The sequence below is a fragment of the Hesperophylax consimilis genome, chromosome 5 (assembly GCF_061612785.1).
Source record: "Hesperophylax consimilis isolate HC1 chromosome 5, BYU_Hcon_1.0, whole genome shotgun sequence".
NCBI lineage: Eukaryota > Metazoa > Arthropoda > Insecta > Trichoptera > Limnephilidae > Hesperophylax > Hesperophylax consimilis.
In genome coordinates this window covers 7,748,693-7,764,223 of record NC_142840.1, presented here as the reverse complement: position 1 = coordinate 7,764,223, position 15,531 = coordinate 7,748,693, and the positions used below count along the sequence as shown (strand labels likewise).

Genomic DNA, 15,531 nt, shown 5'->3' with positions numbered 1-15,531 from the left:
AAATTTGTTTTTTTTTTAATTTTCCGCCGTTCACATCTATAGGTTTAATGTTAAATGAAAGAAAAAAGGTCAAATGATTTTTAAGTAGTAATTTGGTCATGTCAGATGAGGCAAACCCTCAAGCTGAAAATTTTTTTTTTTTAAATTAAGTAATAATAATTTTAATAATACTTATAATTTTCCTGGTCCTCGGTCCTACATCTTAGAGGAATTTCACTCAGACGAGAGTTTAAAAAATATCTTTTCAGCTCATAAAACTCTTCACTTTACTAAAATCATTTCTATGATGAACTTTTGAACTTTGAAATGTCTATTAAACTGTCAAAATATTAGATATGATACCATAATTCATATCTTACAATATTATTCAATGAAACGAGTATCAATAAAAATCAGACAATTATGCCCTTCTTGTAAAGGATCAAATGATATTCATCATTTCTTTATTAAATCTAATTCCTAGAAGAAGTCGGTTAATAAAACTAGAACTAAAATGACAAATGCACCAAAAAAAATTACATAATTTTCGTTTCTGACTTCAATGATTTGATCCATAGGCGCTACATTTATAAATATTTATAACTGGCATTAAATAATGTAATAAATCGACAATGTGTATAGCAAGGTTAAATCAGATGGTTTATGGTAAAAACAATAAAAAATAATGTATTCATTTTCCGAGCCGTGGTTGACCCACCCTGCTTCTGATTATGCGCCGTAGTGTTGTGTTTTACGCGTCTAACTTTATACGAGTCGAGTAGTCATAGTCAGTCGGCAATCAGCAAGTTGCGAGTCAACCGTCTCTACTCAATATAATCCCAGTCTGTCTCCGTAGCTCGAACGTTATAACTACAGTGCTGGGCATATCATGTACTCAGCACGTTGATAAAATTGTGCTGGTAGTGTTAACGATATACGTACTAGTGCAATACGCCCACTTGTGTTATATTACAAAGCTTTATTTTATTGTACTATATTATACTGTACTACAATATGCTATTTGAAAGTGATTACTCAATCTCAGTGCTACTCAACAAGTGATTCATTACAACAAATATTTTCGAAATAAATAATAACAATTCATTTTGTTTATTGGGTGAAAAATTTAATTGAATTGATTAGTTCAATGCAAGACTTTTGAAGAATTTCAATGAAATATCATAACTACAGTGATGTGTAAATCGTGCTAATTATATTGTAGTCAATATTTCTTGGCAGCCTTAATCGAGAATGTCAAATGCGTCCACTTAGATCGAAAGATATATCGCTGGCGTGTTGAGATCTTTTATCTATCGTGCTGTCAGCTTCGTTAATGAGATCTTCGCAGGAAAACTCATAAGAGAAAACGAGAAAATGGGCGGGAAGAGATTGGCTTATAACTCGCTCCAGTTTCTTGTTCTGCTGTCTGCTAGTCTTGCTCTAGTGTCGACTTATGGAGAAGGTGAGAAATTATTTCTAACCGGTTTACGTATTTTGTAGTTGTAAGTTATTACGTTATTCATCGTTTTTGATAGCAGAACGAAGCCATCGATAAGTTTGCGCACTTGAAATTGCGCCTCAAAAGATCACGCCTCAAAAGATCGTGTCTCAAAAGATCCGCGTCTCAAAAGATCACGTCTCAAAAGATCGCGTCTCAAAAGATCGTGTCTCAAAAGATCGCGTCTCAAAAGATCGCGTCTCAAAAGATCACGTCTCAAAAGATCGCGTGTTCTGACGATCGCACACGATATTATTGTATTGCCAAATATGGTCTTGCGGATACATTGTTTATTTTGGAATAAATATGTATGGTGGGCATGTAAATTAATGAAGAAGCACATTAATTGCATTGTTATTGTACACCAACATGTAATGTTTTCTATATATTATTAAGTTGTGAATACAATGCTAAAAACGCGCTTAAAAATCCTCTTGTATACATTATTTTATTTCGTATTCATAGTTACAACCAATACAGTAGCCTCAGTCGTTTTTTACGTTGTGTTTATGTAGTATGTATATATTATACGAAACAAACAAGTTTGGATTCAATTCCATACACATTGGAAGTACTACTGTTAGTACGTGGCTGCAAGTTAATACAATCTATACAGCTAATTTTAACTCAAGATTCGTATTTGTTGTAGATAAGTGCAATATAGATGATTTTTTATCTAGGTATTTACAGTTTAAATCCACAATCAAATGTGCCTGCGACTTTTTGAGGCACAGACTTACATGCGCGATCTTTCGAGGTTTTTCCCATAACAACTAATAAAAATGCTGTGAGCTACATTTCACTAAAAATGTATTTATTTAACTTAGGTTGCCTGCGTATTCTTTGCAAGAAGCAACATTAACATATAAAGTGGTATATGATGACATCCACTTAGTCTTTTAAGACATTACTGTAATATGATTTGTTTAACTGCACACTACGGCTGGCTGTTTTTCTCACCCACAAGTAATATTTATTCATGCATGATTTTGATATATAATAATATAATTTGAATGCAGTTATACCTCCTCTATTAGTATGGGATTCTGGTACATCATTTGTCTTAGGCTTAAGCACAAGGTTATCTAGTAGCGAATCTATCAATAAACAGATCGACACACCTAAATTTGCAGTCGGTGACGTCACCACAGTAGATTACATTATATGACTGCAGTGGAAAATAAATCCCTGGTTTTATTTTAACTAATCATATTTTATCTGAATAGTTCAATTTAGAGTAATTAAAATTATGTTAATAATATTAAAATTCTTACAATTATTCACTTCATTATACCTTCAGCATACATTTGGAATTGATTAAAATTTATACGGAAGGTATGTAACCAAACAAAAATTAATAAAATAGGCGTTGTTTGAACCGGTTTTAGCCGTGTTTGGTGAACAGATCTGAATAACCAGGTACTTCCACATTTTCTTCTTCCTCATTTCATTCTCCTCCCTAATACCTTCAGCCTTTCATCATTCCCCGATTGGTAATGACATAGTCTCGATCTCGAGCAGTTGGTAAGCTCACATTTGATAATTTACCGACGAGGGCGGCAACACGTCCTAACACTGCAGTTTTTTGGCATTTGATGGGTTTTGAGTTCATGAATGCCATAACAGAACCTTGAGATTAGTGTATCATACATCATTCCCATTCGAATAGCTTTATATAATAAGCCAAAAAAGCAAAAAAAACTTTGAAGGAACTCAAATAGAAATATACAAAAAAAAACTTCGAATAGCAAAAAACATGGCAGCTTTAGTTACTTTTGACTGCCTGCAATGTTATCTACTTCGATCTGTGATAAGAACTACGTCGAGTCATTTATTAATATTTCTCGATATATAATCGAACAACCTTTCACAATAACCTGTATAATGTTGGTTTTAAATGATAAGGAGTTTCAAGATAAGTAATTCTCCTTACGATTTGAAAGAAACTCGACACCAGATTTCAGAATTCTCCGATTGTCGGGTTTTATTCGGCGGTATTCGATCACGTTTATTTTAATGTGGATTACCAACAATTTTTTATAAGAAATAAAAGTAATTCTCGAAAACATGTTGACAATAGTAAAGTTCTTGATAAGTGGTGACCACAAGTTGAATTTGCAGTGGTATCCATTTCCGCAACAAAAAAGACAGGGGCGCAGAATAAATTCATATAAATTTAAAAAAAATTAATTTACCACAACAGTTCCAACCTAACCTAACCTAAATTCGGGCAAACCGAAACGCTTACAACACACTTCAATTTGGTTTAGTTATTCAGTACTTCAGCAGCATGTAGGTATACAGGGTGTCGGTGGTAAAGTGCACAAACTTCAGGAGGTGATTCCAAGTGATGGTAGAAGAAAAAAACATTTTTTTTGGAAATTCCGTTGTTTTTTTTCCATACAAAAAATATTTTTCCATTAAAGTATATTATTTTTATGTACCGCCGCCCCGGGAACCATTTATAGGATAACCAACACCTCCGCCATAGGTCACACCTTCGCTACGTTTAGTGATTTAGCTGATGTGCCCAAGCTTATCGGGTGAGGTGTGTTCCACCAGCTGCGTGATGTGCCAGATCGGGAGAGGTTGGTTTGGGGAGACCCTTTGACCTCTCCAAGTGATATCTCCTGACCATTGACTAAAATGCTCTTGACCCATTGCCTTGCACAGGATTAGATTCATAAGTCCATCACTCCTGGACACGCTAATCCCTAGATTCCTACACACCTCTAGAACTATTTCTCATTCCTTTCCTTTCACACAGTATCCCTAAAGATGAAATAGGCCTTGAGGGAAATTATTTTCCTCAGGGTCTCCTGTGTGGAGTTAAGGTTAAAAAAAAACTAAAATTAAACGTTGAAATTTCGAAAAACTTTGTTATTTTTTTTACTTGTAGTATCATTTAGAATCACCTCCTGAAGTTTGTGCACTTTACCCAGGACACCCTGTATAACCGTGTAAATATACATTGTTATAAAAAAGACATTTAATTCGGCGAAAATTTATGGAATTTAAGGATAAACAAAGCCTTTCTTCTTCAATAATAGCAATATTTGTTCACACCACTATTTTTAATAAAAATTACCAATATGTTTCAAAACCGAAGGTTTCTTCATCAAAATACAAAGTAGGTACATGAAAAATAAGACATGCGAATAGGAAAAAAATAATATCTATCTTTTTATGTGCACTTTGAGTCCTAAAAAAACCGTTGGCTTTCATACATGTTTATAATATTACTTTTTTTTAAAGAAAGGATGTAATCATGTTTGGTGATTTTCATTCTACCCTAATATTACATCCCAACTATCCCACTAAGCACGGTAAGCAGTTAAAGAATGTGATATATAAGCGTCCTTAATATTTTTCTATGATAACAAATACATAATCAGAAGATTATTCACTTCCATGGAGACCTGGGTGGCCCTAACCAGGCATGTGATTTTCAGGTCAAGGATAAGGGATACTAGCATAGGTACCTACCAAAATGAGATCATACATTTTGTTGAATCACGATTTAGTGTGCGAAGAGCTGAAATGCATCGTGATGGTAATAGGATGATATCCATAAGTTATATTATATTAGATACTAGCTGCCGAGTACCTGCCTTTACTCGGAGACTTTTCTCTACTTTCTATAAATATGATATGCATTTATTATATACATAAACCTTCCGAAAGAAATTCTCTAATTGAAGATGAAAACCTTATTAAAATCCGTTGCGTAGTTTAGTAGAACTAAACGCACAAACAGATACGGATAGCGACTTTATTTTATGATATTTAGAGATGATATCATGATAGTAAATTACGTAGGTTTAAGAATAGTCGATGCAGTGTTTTTATGATGACGATAAATTGCAAAAATGGTCACGAAAATCATCTGCATGTTGTTTTGTTGTCAAAAAACTGCTTTTTGTCATGATTACAATGTTGGCAACACATGATTTTAAAAATTTTAGCCCACCACATGGTTACTTTCAAGTTTTTGATATTTGTATATGTATTTACGCCCATTAAGGCTTTTAAAGTATACATTTACATAATTTATATAATATACTCATAAATAATGCTATAGATAAGTATGACTGACAAAAACAGGGCAGTAGATAAGTATGACTGATATAAACAGTACATTAGATAAGTATGACCGAAAAAACAGTGCATTAGATGAGTATGACTGATATACACAGTGCCGTAGATAAGTATGACCGACAAAAACAGTGCAGCAGATGAGTATGACTGATATACACAGTGCAGTAGATAAGTATGACCGAAAAAACAGTGCAGTAGATGAGTATGACTGATATACACAGTGCCGTAGATAAGTATGACCGACAAAAACAGTGCAGCAGATGAGTATGACTGATATACACAGTGCAGTAGATAAGTATGACTGATATAAACAGTGCAGTAGATAATTATGACTGACATAAACATATTTACAATTATTGTGCACGAAAGAAAAAATAATAAAGATAATACAAGTAATTTAAAGGTAAGCACACATCCATAGGTAAACAGTTTCTACAAACAAATCAGCTCAACTCGATGAAAAAAAACGTATTAAAGTAAGCTTATATTGCAATATTGATGCACTAAGTATTATACCACCAATATCGGATTAGGTATTTGTTTCCCAAATGTTTTATTATTATTCAATATTGCGACGTTGAAGAGGAATAGTTACAATAATATAGTGATGCTGACCCGGTGTCGGCCCCATAAATAAACCACTCACGCCGGCCCTGAATCAAATGGAGCATGACGCTAGTAAACACCGTAGGGGCGCTCTGTTAGTGCTAGGTATTATCAGCGCATTAGCTTCTTGGCTCCTTGGTGCCTTGGGCCTTACAGGGTCGGCCCCGGGTACTGTCTCGTAACATTCCTGCCAGGAACACGACGGTTCCATGGCAACTCAGGACAGTGGCAATTCATCACACTTGATAAGTGACAGTCATTAAAAATGATGAAAAACAAACTGTCCTATAAACCTCACCTAAGGTAACCTATTTAACTTATTTTTTTTATTTTATTTCGTGACTTTATATGTATAACTTTTCAAGAGTATATTGAATTTCCACTGTTCTGAGTTGCCCGGTAACAGTTTATTTTTACGTTAAACTTGTGCGAAATGACAAATATTTTCTCTGAGTTGTAGAGCATTGTTTACCTTCTCCATCGTACACGTCAAGAATCTAATTTAAAAAAACGAAACTACATTTAGTCATTTGGGACTGTGGAATATTTGATAATATTTGGAAATTTCGTAAAAGAAATCTGATCGCCGAAGCAACATTTCGATTCAAATTTTGATACAATCCTTCCACTCTAAACCAAAACAAAATTCCTTTGTTATATTATTAGTCATACCAAACTTTATGGTGATTCGATTGATTGATTTCTTGTATGAGCAATCTTGTGGAAATGTTATGTTTATTACATACGCGCGATGCATTGTACAAAGGTTTTATTTGGTAGAGGAAAACAATAAACAATGTACTCAGCGTTAGCAGGTTAAAGTCGTTCTTCAAAACATAAACATCGAACTTCGATTCATTTTTGTTCAGTTTATCGCTAAAATATCACTAGTATTACCTGGTTTTATGACAATTTAATCTTAGACTATTCTTGAAACAAATAATACAAAACTTACCTACTATAAATAGTTAATACATGAATATTTATGCATAGGTATGTCCTTATCTAAGACAGCAATAAAAAGGGATCTCAATAAATAAATAATTATTAGTAGTTACATACTGTCACACTCTGTCACAGAATACATAATTGTCTCAGAGGAGCAAAAACGTGTGAAAAAGAGTTGAATAGGACAATTTTAGAGGGACAGGGTACCTATAAATATCGGTAAGTAATTTTAAATATACTAATGTCAGTAGCGTGGGTAATAGTAGCTCCTTAATGCAATTAGTTATTCAAGATAAATAAATTATTAATTTTCAAAATTAAAAGTAGTTATTTTAATATTGAAGACAATATTAGTGATTTTTTAAACGAAAATCTGAAACAGAAAAATCAGAAAAGGAAACGGTCACATCTGGGACTCGAACCCAGGACCCTTGTCTTTCCGGGACAATGCTCTACCAACTGCGCTAATGGGACCCTATCCTACTCGGTCACTTTTAACTGTATCATACTTCGAATAAGAACTACCAACATTGTCTTCATTTTCTTCACCGCACATTTTTATTGGCAACTATCTTTATGTATGATCGCAAGATTCAACCCGAACTAAATGCAATCTTAGACAGCGTCTTTTAGATAAACCTATCTTATTGTTTTTATTTTTAATGTGCGACATCTATTGAGATTTTTCTGTTTCAGATTTTCGTTTAAAAAATCACTAATATTGTCTTCAATATTTAAATATTACAATTTGAGGTTTTACTCAATAAAAGTTATTCCGAAAAATAATAGTAGTTATTTTAAATCAAATATCATACAAGCGATAAAGTAGGCACCTACTTTTATTTCATTAATAATTATTAATTTGAAATGTGTATTTCTTTTGTTTAAATTTTTGACAGATATCGTAATTTTTCAAATTCACTAAAATTCGAAACACACTGTGAGGCAATTTTTTTCAGCTTGACAAATCCTACATACCTAAGTGTGATTATTTCAAAGTTTGCAAAACGTTACGATAAATGACAGTTTTATTATTATTTCAAAATTTAAATTCAACCTGTTTCAGGCGCCATTTAGCTAAGTACCTGACTTCCTACTCATTGATATTGTGTTTCCTTCTTAGAATAATAAGACTGATTCTCTCTAGAATTGCATTCTTGTAAAATGTAAAGCAATAATGCTCATTCGTTTGAACTGAGATTAGCATTCCTAATGTAATGATACGCTGCTACGTTCATTAGGTGTAACAACATACAACATACGTCATACACCAAGCCTTGTGTATAGCATCTCAAATTCTGCACGAGACATGACGTAATTCATATTACCAGCAAATATCACTTCATGTGCTGACCTCCACGAGTCCCAACTACTCAGGGTTAGTGGAACTAACACCCCAGTAAACTACTTGAATGATGATGTTTTCGGATCAAGAATGATTTCTGAAGTCATTCATCCAGTTTGGAACACAGGTAAATTCTTAGTGTAAAATATAATACCGACGCGATATTTGTTCAATGGAGCGAATTTTAACTAAATCAAAAATTGTTTGTCATTTTAAAGAACGGGTTTAAAATTAAAATCTTCGTATTTATCATAAGCTCCACACAGAAGGCCCTGGGGTAATTCATCGTCTCTTCTTTGTGGATGCTGTGTCGAGGGTATCTCCTTCAACCAGTCTCTCCAAATCCGGCCCGCCACACATTAGGTGAACCCGGGCACAAAACGTACGAACGATTTTGAGTGACCTATAGTAGAGGTCTTGGTTATTCAATTAATGGTTCCCGGGCGGCACTACTCAAACCCGCCTCCCAAATTGAAACAATCACAAATGATTACTGATCGAACAAAAAATATAGCACCGCTTATGAAAAGGGTGGCCATTTAAAATTCCATTCATATATGAATGTACGGATGAAATAGGTATATTAACTTGTCATACTGTTCAACAAGATAGTGCTACTATTATGTAATTGTGTTACTATTATGTAATTGTATACATGTATGATAATTTGAAACCTGATAATTTAACTGTCCTAAAACGGGAAACTTTCCTAGTTGGATAGTCAAAAGCTTCCTTCCATATAATGTAATGTACCTTTTCAAAATAAACAAAATTTCCATCTAAAACATGTACACTAAACCTAGTTCAGTAAAACCATTAATTCATCTAAGCTTTGAAATGTCATTAAGCCATTGCTATAGTTATTTCATCGAATAAATTACATACCATAAAACATAAATCTGTTTATTTGTCACAATGAAAACTTTTAAAGTTCTGCACCGATTTTGTTTCCTGAAATACATTTGTAAACTCTTTAAACATCTTTTTAACGCTGTAAGTACTTGATTATAGGAACTATCTCAACTATGATAATACAATTACACAAAATTGATAAATTTATGCCGCTATCTTTAAGAGACGCACAGATAAAAGGTGTGTGATTGGTAAATAGTAGATATTAATTCAATAATGTTTTTAAGTATCACCTTAATGGTGCTGTACCATCTTTAAAGTATTATTTATAGTTCCTACCTACAAATTCCAAAATACTTAGCTAATTGACTGTCGTAAAACGCAAAAGCGTCCTGACAGTCAAAAAATTACTTTTGTAACGGGATTTTTAAATAAATGCACAATTTTAATGGTGAACACCGTTAGTCTTTATTTTTGAGTGTAATCAATATGAAAGTAGGTATGACATGTATTTAGTATAGCAGTTCAACAATAGTAAAACAGTGTAATAAACTTTAACAGCCACTTTATGGGTTCACTGAGAAAACAGGTTACACCTGCAACATTCCACCCAAAGGAACGTAATATGTTCCCTTAACCATTTTTTTATCGGTAAAGGTTACGAATTCCGCTTCACGGTAAATATGGAATGTTTACTTTGAATTAATACTTGAATTTAGTTATATAATTACTAAAAGTTACTATAAATGTTGGGGAACCTTTAATAACGCCTGCTCGCGTCCCCTTTAGAGTTATATCCCAGTTTTCAAGTAGTTTGTGGGCTACGCTATGTTTGTATAGACTGGTTTGTGATTTAATTCTAATACGATATTATGAATATAATCCAACTCTTGATATGAACATAGTCGCCGTCGGCTGCGACTATAACGGCGCCGCATACTAATTGACATATCGCGTAAGTGACTTAATAAACGAAATTAAAATAAAAAGTGCGTAATTTTCCGTCTCCCCCGACATAATAAATCATGTTTTGAATTAATAAAGCTAAATCCATTTATTTGAAAGTGAAATATTGCGTATTAAGAGTGAAGCCGAATAAGAGAAAAATAATGTTTTATCCTCTGGGTTAACTGCGTAAACTCTTTAAACTCTAAACCTTTCTAGAGGAAAACATGACCTTTCATCGGTCATCACAGTTCTGAAATCCTTCCCAGGGATCACATCTGTAATCCAGAGTGGTGGGGTGAAATAAACTAACGAATAGCATCCCTCGTCATGATTACGCAGGAGACGAAGCGATGCAGGCATGAGAAATTATACGAGATCGAAGAATTGATGTCGTTTGTCTGTCTGTGTATATCTGGGTCAGTGAAATATGAAATGTCTCTTTCAAAATCGGAGTGTGAACAATTCAGAAAAGCGATAAAGTACCTACCTCCAATATAATATTTAAACAGAAATTATTTTAATCGTAACTGATGTGTCAAGAATTTAAAGGTTCTTCGCTATTAATGCAATACTTACATTGTTAATAATGCGACTTTTCTATAGATTGACGTTAACTCTGTACCGATTTTGGCAAAAAAAATGAAATATGACCATCTGCTCAATTAAGTGGATATATATCTTTTCTTGCACTGTATTCGAAATTCCAGCAACGATTGACCGTCGTTTTGGTTGTCAGACAGATGCATAATCATTTATTACTATGTCATCGTATGAATAAAGCTCTTGATACTATAATAATATATGATATGCTCAATATCATTTAGATCTCTATCACAAAAAATTAACATCGCAACAACGAACACTCTACATTGGTATGCAATCAAATACGTACCTACGTAATTTGTACTTTGTACTGGCACTCCCATTATAAACACAGAAATGTCTAAGAATGTTTAACTACTGTAAAAGACATTAACATGTTTTTCTTATGATCATTTCAGGGAAAAATATGTTTAAATATATGTAGGTAAACAAGTTTCCGCACAGGCTCTGCATTTGAGCAGCCTACAAGCAAATAAAATAAATATTTCCTCTTCAATTTTTTGACGAAATATTTTTTTTCAAGATGCATCCATACCACGAATCCTACATTTTGTAACAATTGCATTGTTGTCATACTATTTTGCTTTTGATTACAAACTTTATAATATACAAAGATATACGTATAATTTTGTAAAAAATAATTTAAAGTAATACATAAAATGTTAAACAAAATATGTGAATTCCACAAGATCACAATATTTTTGACATCTGCTTAAAATGGCTTCCCAAAACATGACATTAATTATTGGTTTATCCATCATAAATGCGACATCTCGTGGCAGAACTGTCACAGCAATAATTAAAATTAAAAGCACATATTTTTCCACCATGCAAATTATGAAACGTTGCTCGAAATAACAAATTACATCATTCACCATATTAAAACCGTACATGGTTCGTAGTTCGAATATCACGACCAAACCAAACAATGAAAATTATATTCGTCCCACTCATTTCTCTTTTAAATTATATTGACGACATGAGATGTGCAGATGTGACAAATAAATTAAGTTTTTTTAATGTTAGATGTCAAATCCCACATCCGCTGAGTTAAAAAAACTTTATTTTGTAAATGTATGTTATACCCACCCACATAGATAGGTAGGAAGATAGGTGTTTCCTAACCGAAACTATCAGTATAAAATATTATCAATAGGTTAGGTTAGGTATGTATATTGTTCTATCACCAATGTATTAGAATAACACTGGGGTATTTTACTCCATCGTGTTTGGAGACAATCAAATCGATAATCACCGCCATTTTGAATTTTTAACTTTCGAACGGTATTTGAATTCGGCACGTTTCCACTTTTGGTTTAACTGTGATAAGCTGTCAAGCATAACGATCGCGTTATACATGACAGCTAAGTAGTAAGCGTTCAAAAAGAAGAATACAGAGAAGAAAGAGAGATAATATGTAAATAAGAAAGTTAGAGGGAGCTCGCTTATTTATAAATAACGATAATAATTAATTGTGGGAATATTTGATAAAATACGACTCTTTTAAAATACAGCAAAAATTGCTCGACAAATAATGCCTTAATCGCATAAAGATACCCCTTGAAATTTTTCATACTTAGAACATGTAGCAAAACAAAACAAAATGTGTTCATAATCATTTTCTTAGCATAATTTGCTATTTTTTTCTTACTGGGGAATTTCATATAATTACCGTTTCGACTACAAATGTATATATGTATGTTATTCTTCAAAAACAACATGTATTTTCTTAGGAACTTGTGTTCAAAAGAAAAATGTTATAAATAGGTAGAAATTTGATATGCGGGCTTCAAATGGTGTTGACCATCAAATTAAATGAATTTTTATGTTTTTTTTTATGTTTGATGGCTCTAAATAAAATAATAATATTAATAAAAAAACAATAATATTAATCAAAAACAATAATATTAATAAAATAAAATCTATTTATCACTTTGGTTTTTTTTAATAATTTTTTTTTAACGTTTCTCTGACTCGACATTATTAAATACTTCAAATAATCATGATAACACACGAATGATGCAGGTATGAGCAAGGTGTGTTTACATTCTAGGAAAAATACATGCACTTGTGTACTGGCTACACGATTTCACAATCTGTGACTTCAATGCTTATTTATTATAGATCTGTGATAAATTTGAAGTGGCTCATTGAGCAAGATAGATTAATTTTTAAATTGATTAATTTTTGGTTTATTAAGCCGTAATGCGTTTCATAATTTATAGCCAACGTTCAATTCAATTCAATCACTTTATTCATTTTAAAAACAAAAATAAACTTTAATCCTTTTCAATAGGTACCTACTTAAGGAAAACAATAAGGGTACTACTAATAAATGCAATTATAAATCCTACACAACTGACAAACAACCATTAATGTATCGTAAATGGTTGCGTAACAATCATGCAAAATCCAAAATACGAACGTCAGCAAGGGGGTAAATTTATATAAGCAGATTTTATACTAATTACAAAGCTTGTCATCTAATGCCGTCGCCCATAGGTAGGCAAAGAATTGGCACAAACCAAGAGTTGCAAGGGTGCGAGAAATGTTGCGCGACGAATGCTCTATGGTCTCTGTACACGGCAGATATCAAGTAATAATGTCTTAGCTTGCAATCAAGTAAACTGTCGGTAATGCAGATTTCTGTTTTCGCACATACCGCTTTTACGCTGAATGTCATTATCTTATCATCGTCAAATTGACCCACGGGTACTATTGTAACAGGTAATTTAATATAATAATATAAACTAGCAGTTAAAAACCCGCTCCGCGGGTTTTTGCTGCTGGGCCCTGCGGGCGGCACTTGGTTGGGCTGCGCCCAGTTTAAGTGATATTAACAACAGTTACATTTAATAGATAGATATTAGGTCATTCACAGAGAGAGGGTGAGTATATATTGTTAAAACACGGAACAGGAAGGAGTTAATGAATAATAACATGCTCAATTTAGGCATAATAAGAATGACAGTTGTTTGAATAAATGAAATTTTACGTATTTGTGATGGATTATTTCAAATGAAACACTATTATTGACTACATGTCTACAACTGATATTAACTGTTATGGTACCTAATATAATTTGCTCATAGGAGACTTGCAGTGCTTAAATATGTGTTACAACCGTCAATGTCTATAAGTTGAATCAATATCGTATAGTTTGTCACAACAATTAAAGATAGTTACAACAAAGTTGACTGAAATAATACATTATTACATATTGATTAATTGTACCCGTGTTTATGGATAAAAGGAGGGTAATGGTGCAATGTGATTAGCAGTCGGTTTAATTAAAAGGTGTGAATTTTACTCCAACTGGTGGAAATTCTTTTCCTAAAACTGTTACTGTATCTAATAAAGTTTAAAGTTAGATTATATATACACCTTCATCAGGAGAGTAAAAATCTATATATAAAGGTAGATTATTACAATATAGCGCCCCTGAGGTAATATCTCACAAAAGCGGCGCCATGCAAATTGTGCAATTAATAAATAAATATAATGTTTACATTTTATTATGTACGTATGCATTGATATACAATGGAAATAGATAAAATAATGTTATCCGATTAAACTTTATTTTATTAAAAAACAAATAACTTTTTTAACTTCACTTTATTATATACAACCAATACATGTTTCATGAACGAAGTATACACCGAAGTCAAAAATTAAATATAGATTACAATTGGAAAAAAGAAGTGGAAGGAGGGGGGAGGGGTAAGAGTAGGCTGGGTTTATAAGAATTATGAATTACAATATGAAAGACCAGTTAAGTGGGAAAATATTTAAAAGAGAGTTTATAAAAAAAAATTCTTGTTAATTACATCTACTTTTATAAACATGTTCTCTTATTTCTAAAATTTCGAAATTATTTATTTGTGATGCTTTATATCCTGTGTGAAGTATTTTAAGACCTGAAATTTTTTTTTGCATATAACCATAAAACAATATATTCATAAGACAAATAACATTTAATAACGGTTATTCTAATAAATTGATAGTTGAAATACTAAATAAAATAATTAAACATATTATCTTCAAACGGTATTTTTACCCTAGTTCTTAAGATATAAATAAACAATGGCGTAGAATTCTGTTTGTGGATAACGACACTTCTAAAATGATATATATAAACATTCCTGGTACTATTCAACCGGCGTTTTACACTAATAACAGAATGAATAAATATATTCTTAATAATATAGATTGCGAAAATCAAACAAAAAAATCAGGAGTTTATAAACTCAATTGGGCTGGATTTGTAATTTATTTTACAAAGGTAGAACCAATAGAAACTTTGAAGTCCGAACTAAAAAATATCTCAGGGTTCTAAATGGAAATAGTGAATATGAGTTTGCAAATCATCTTTTGAATCACACTTTCGATAAAAATTCAGGTCTTAAAATACTTCACTCAGGATTAAAGCATCGCAAATAAATAATTTAGAAATTTTAGAAATTAGAAAACATGTCAATATAAAATCAGATGTAATTAATAAGCAAAAAAAAATTATAAATAATAATGAAAAATGCCATTTCAAAGTAGAACTAAACTTCCAGAAGAAATCTTATTATTAAATGCTTGATGTTCAAGTAATTTTGCATATTTAAATATACGCGCCAGTCATTTGATTCGTTTCTTCACCGCCAGA

At 32.3% G+C, this 15,531-nt stretch overlaps 1 protein-coding gene across 5 annotated transcripts in view; it reads left to right on the top strand.

Annotated features, from left to right (window-relative positions):
* The first annotated feature begins 783 nt into the window (after positions 1 to 783).
* Pvr (PDGF- and VEGF-receptor related) overlaps positions 784 to 15,531 on the top strand; it is a 60,900-nt gene continuing 46,152 nt past the window's right edge. For all 5 annotated transcript variants that reach the window (XM_089631569.1, XM_089631567.1, XM_089631565.1 and 2 more), the window contains exon 1: positions 784 to 1,441. In XM_089631569.1, coding sequence (XP_089487695.1) covers positions 1,354 to 1,441 — 88 coding nt within the window. In that variant the 5' untranslated portion in view covers positions 784 to 1,353. The remainder of the gene's footprint in view (positions 1,442 to 15,531) is intronic.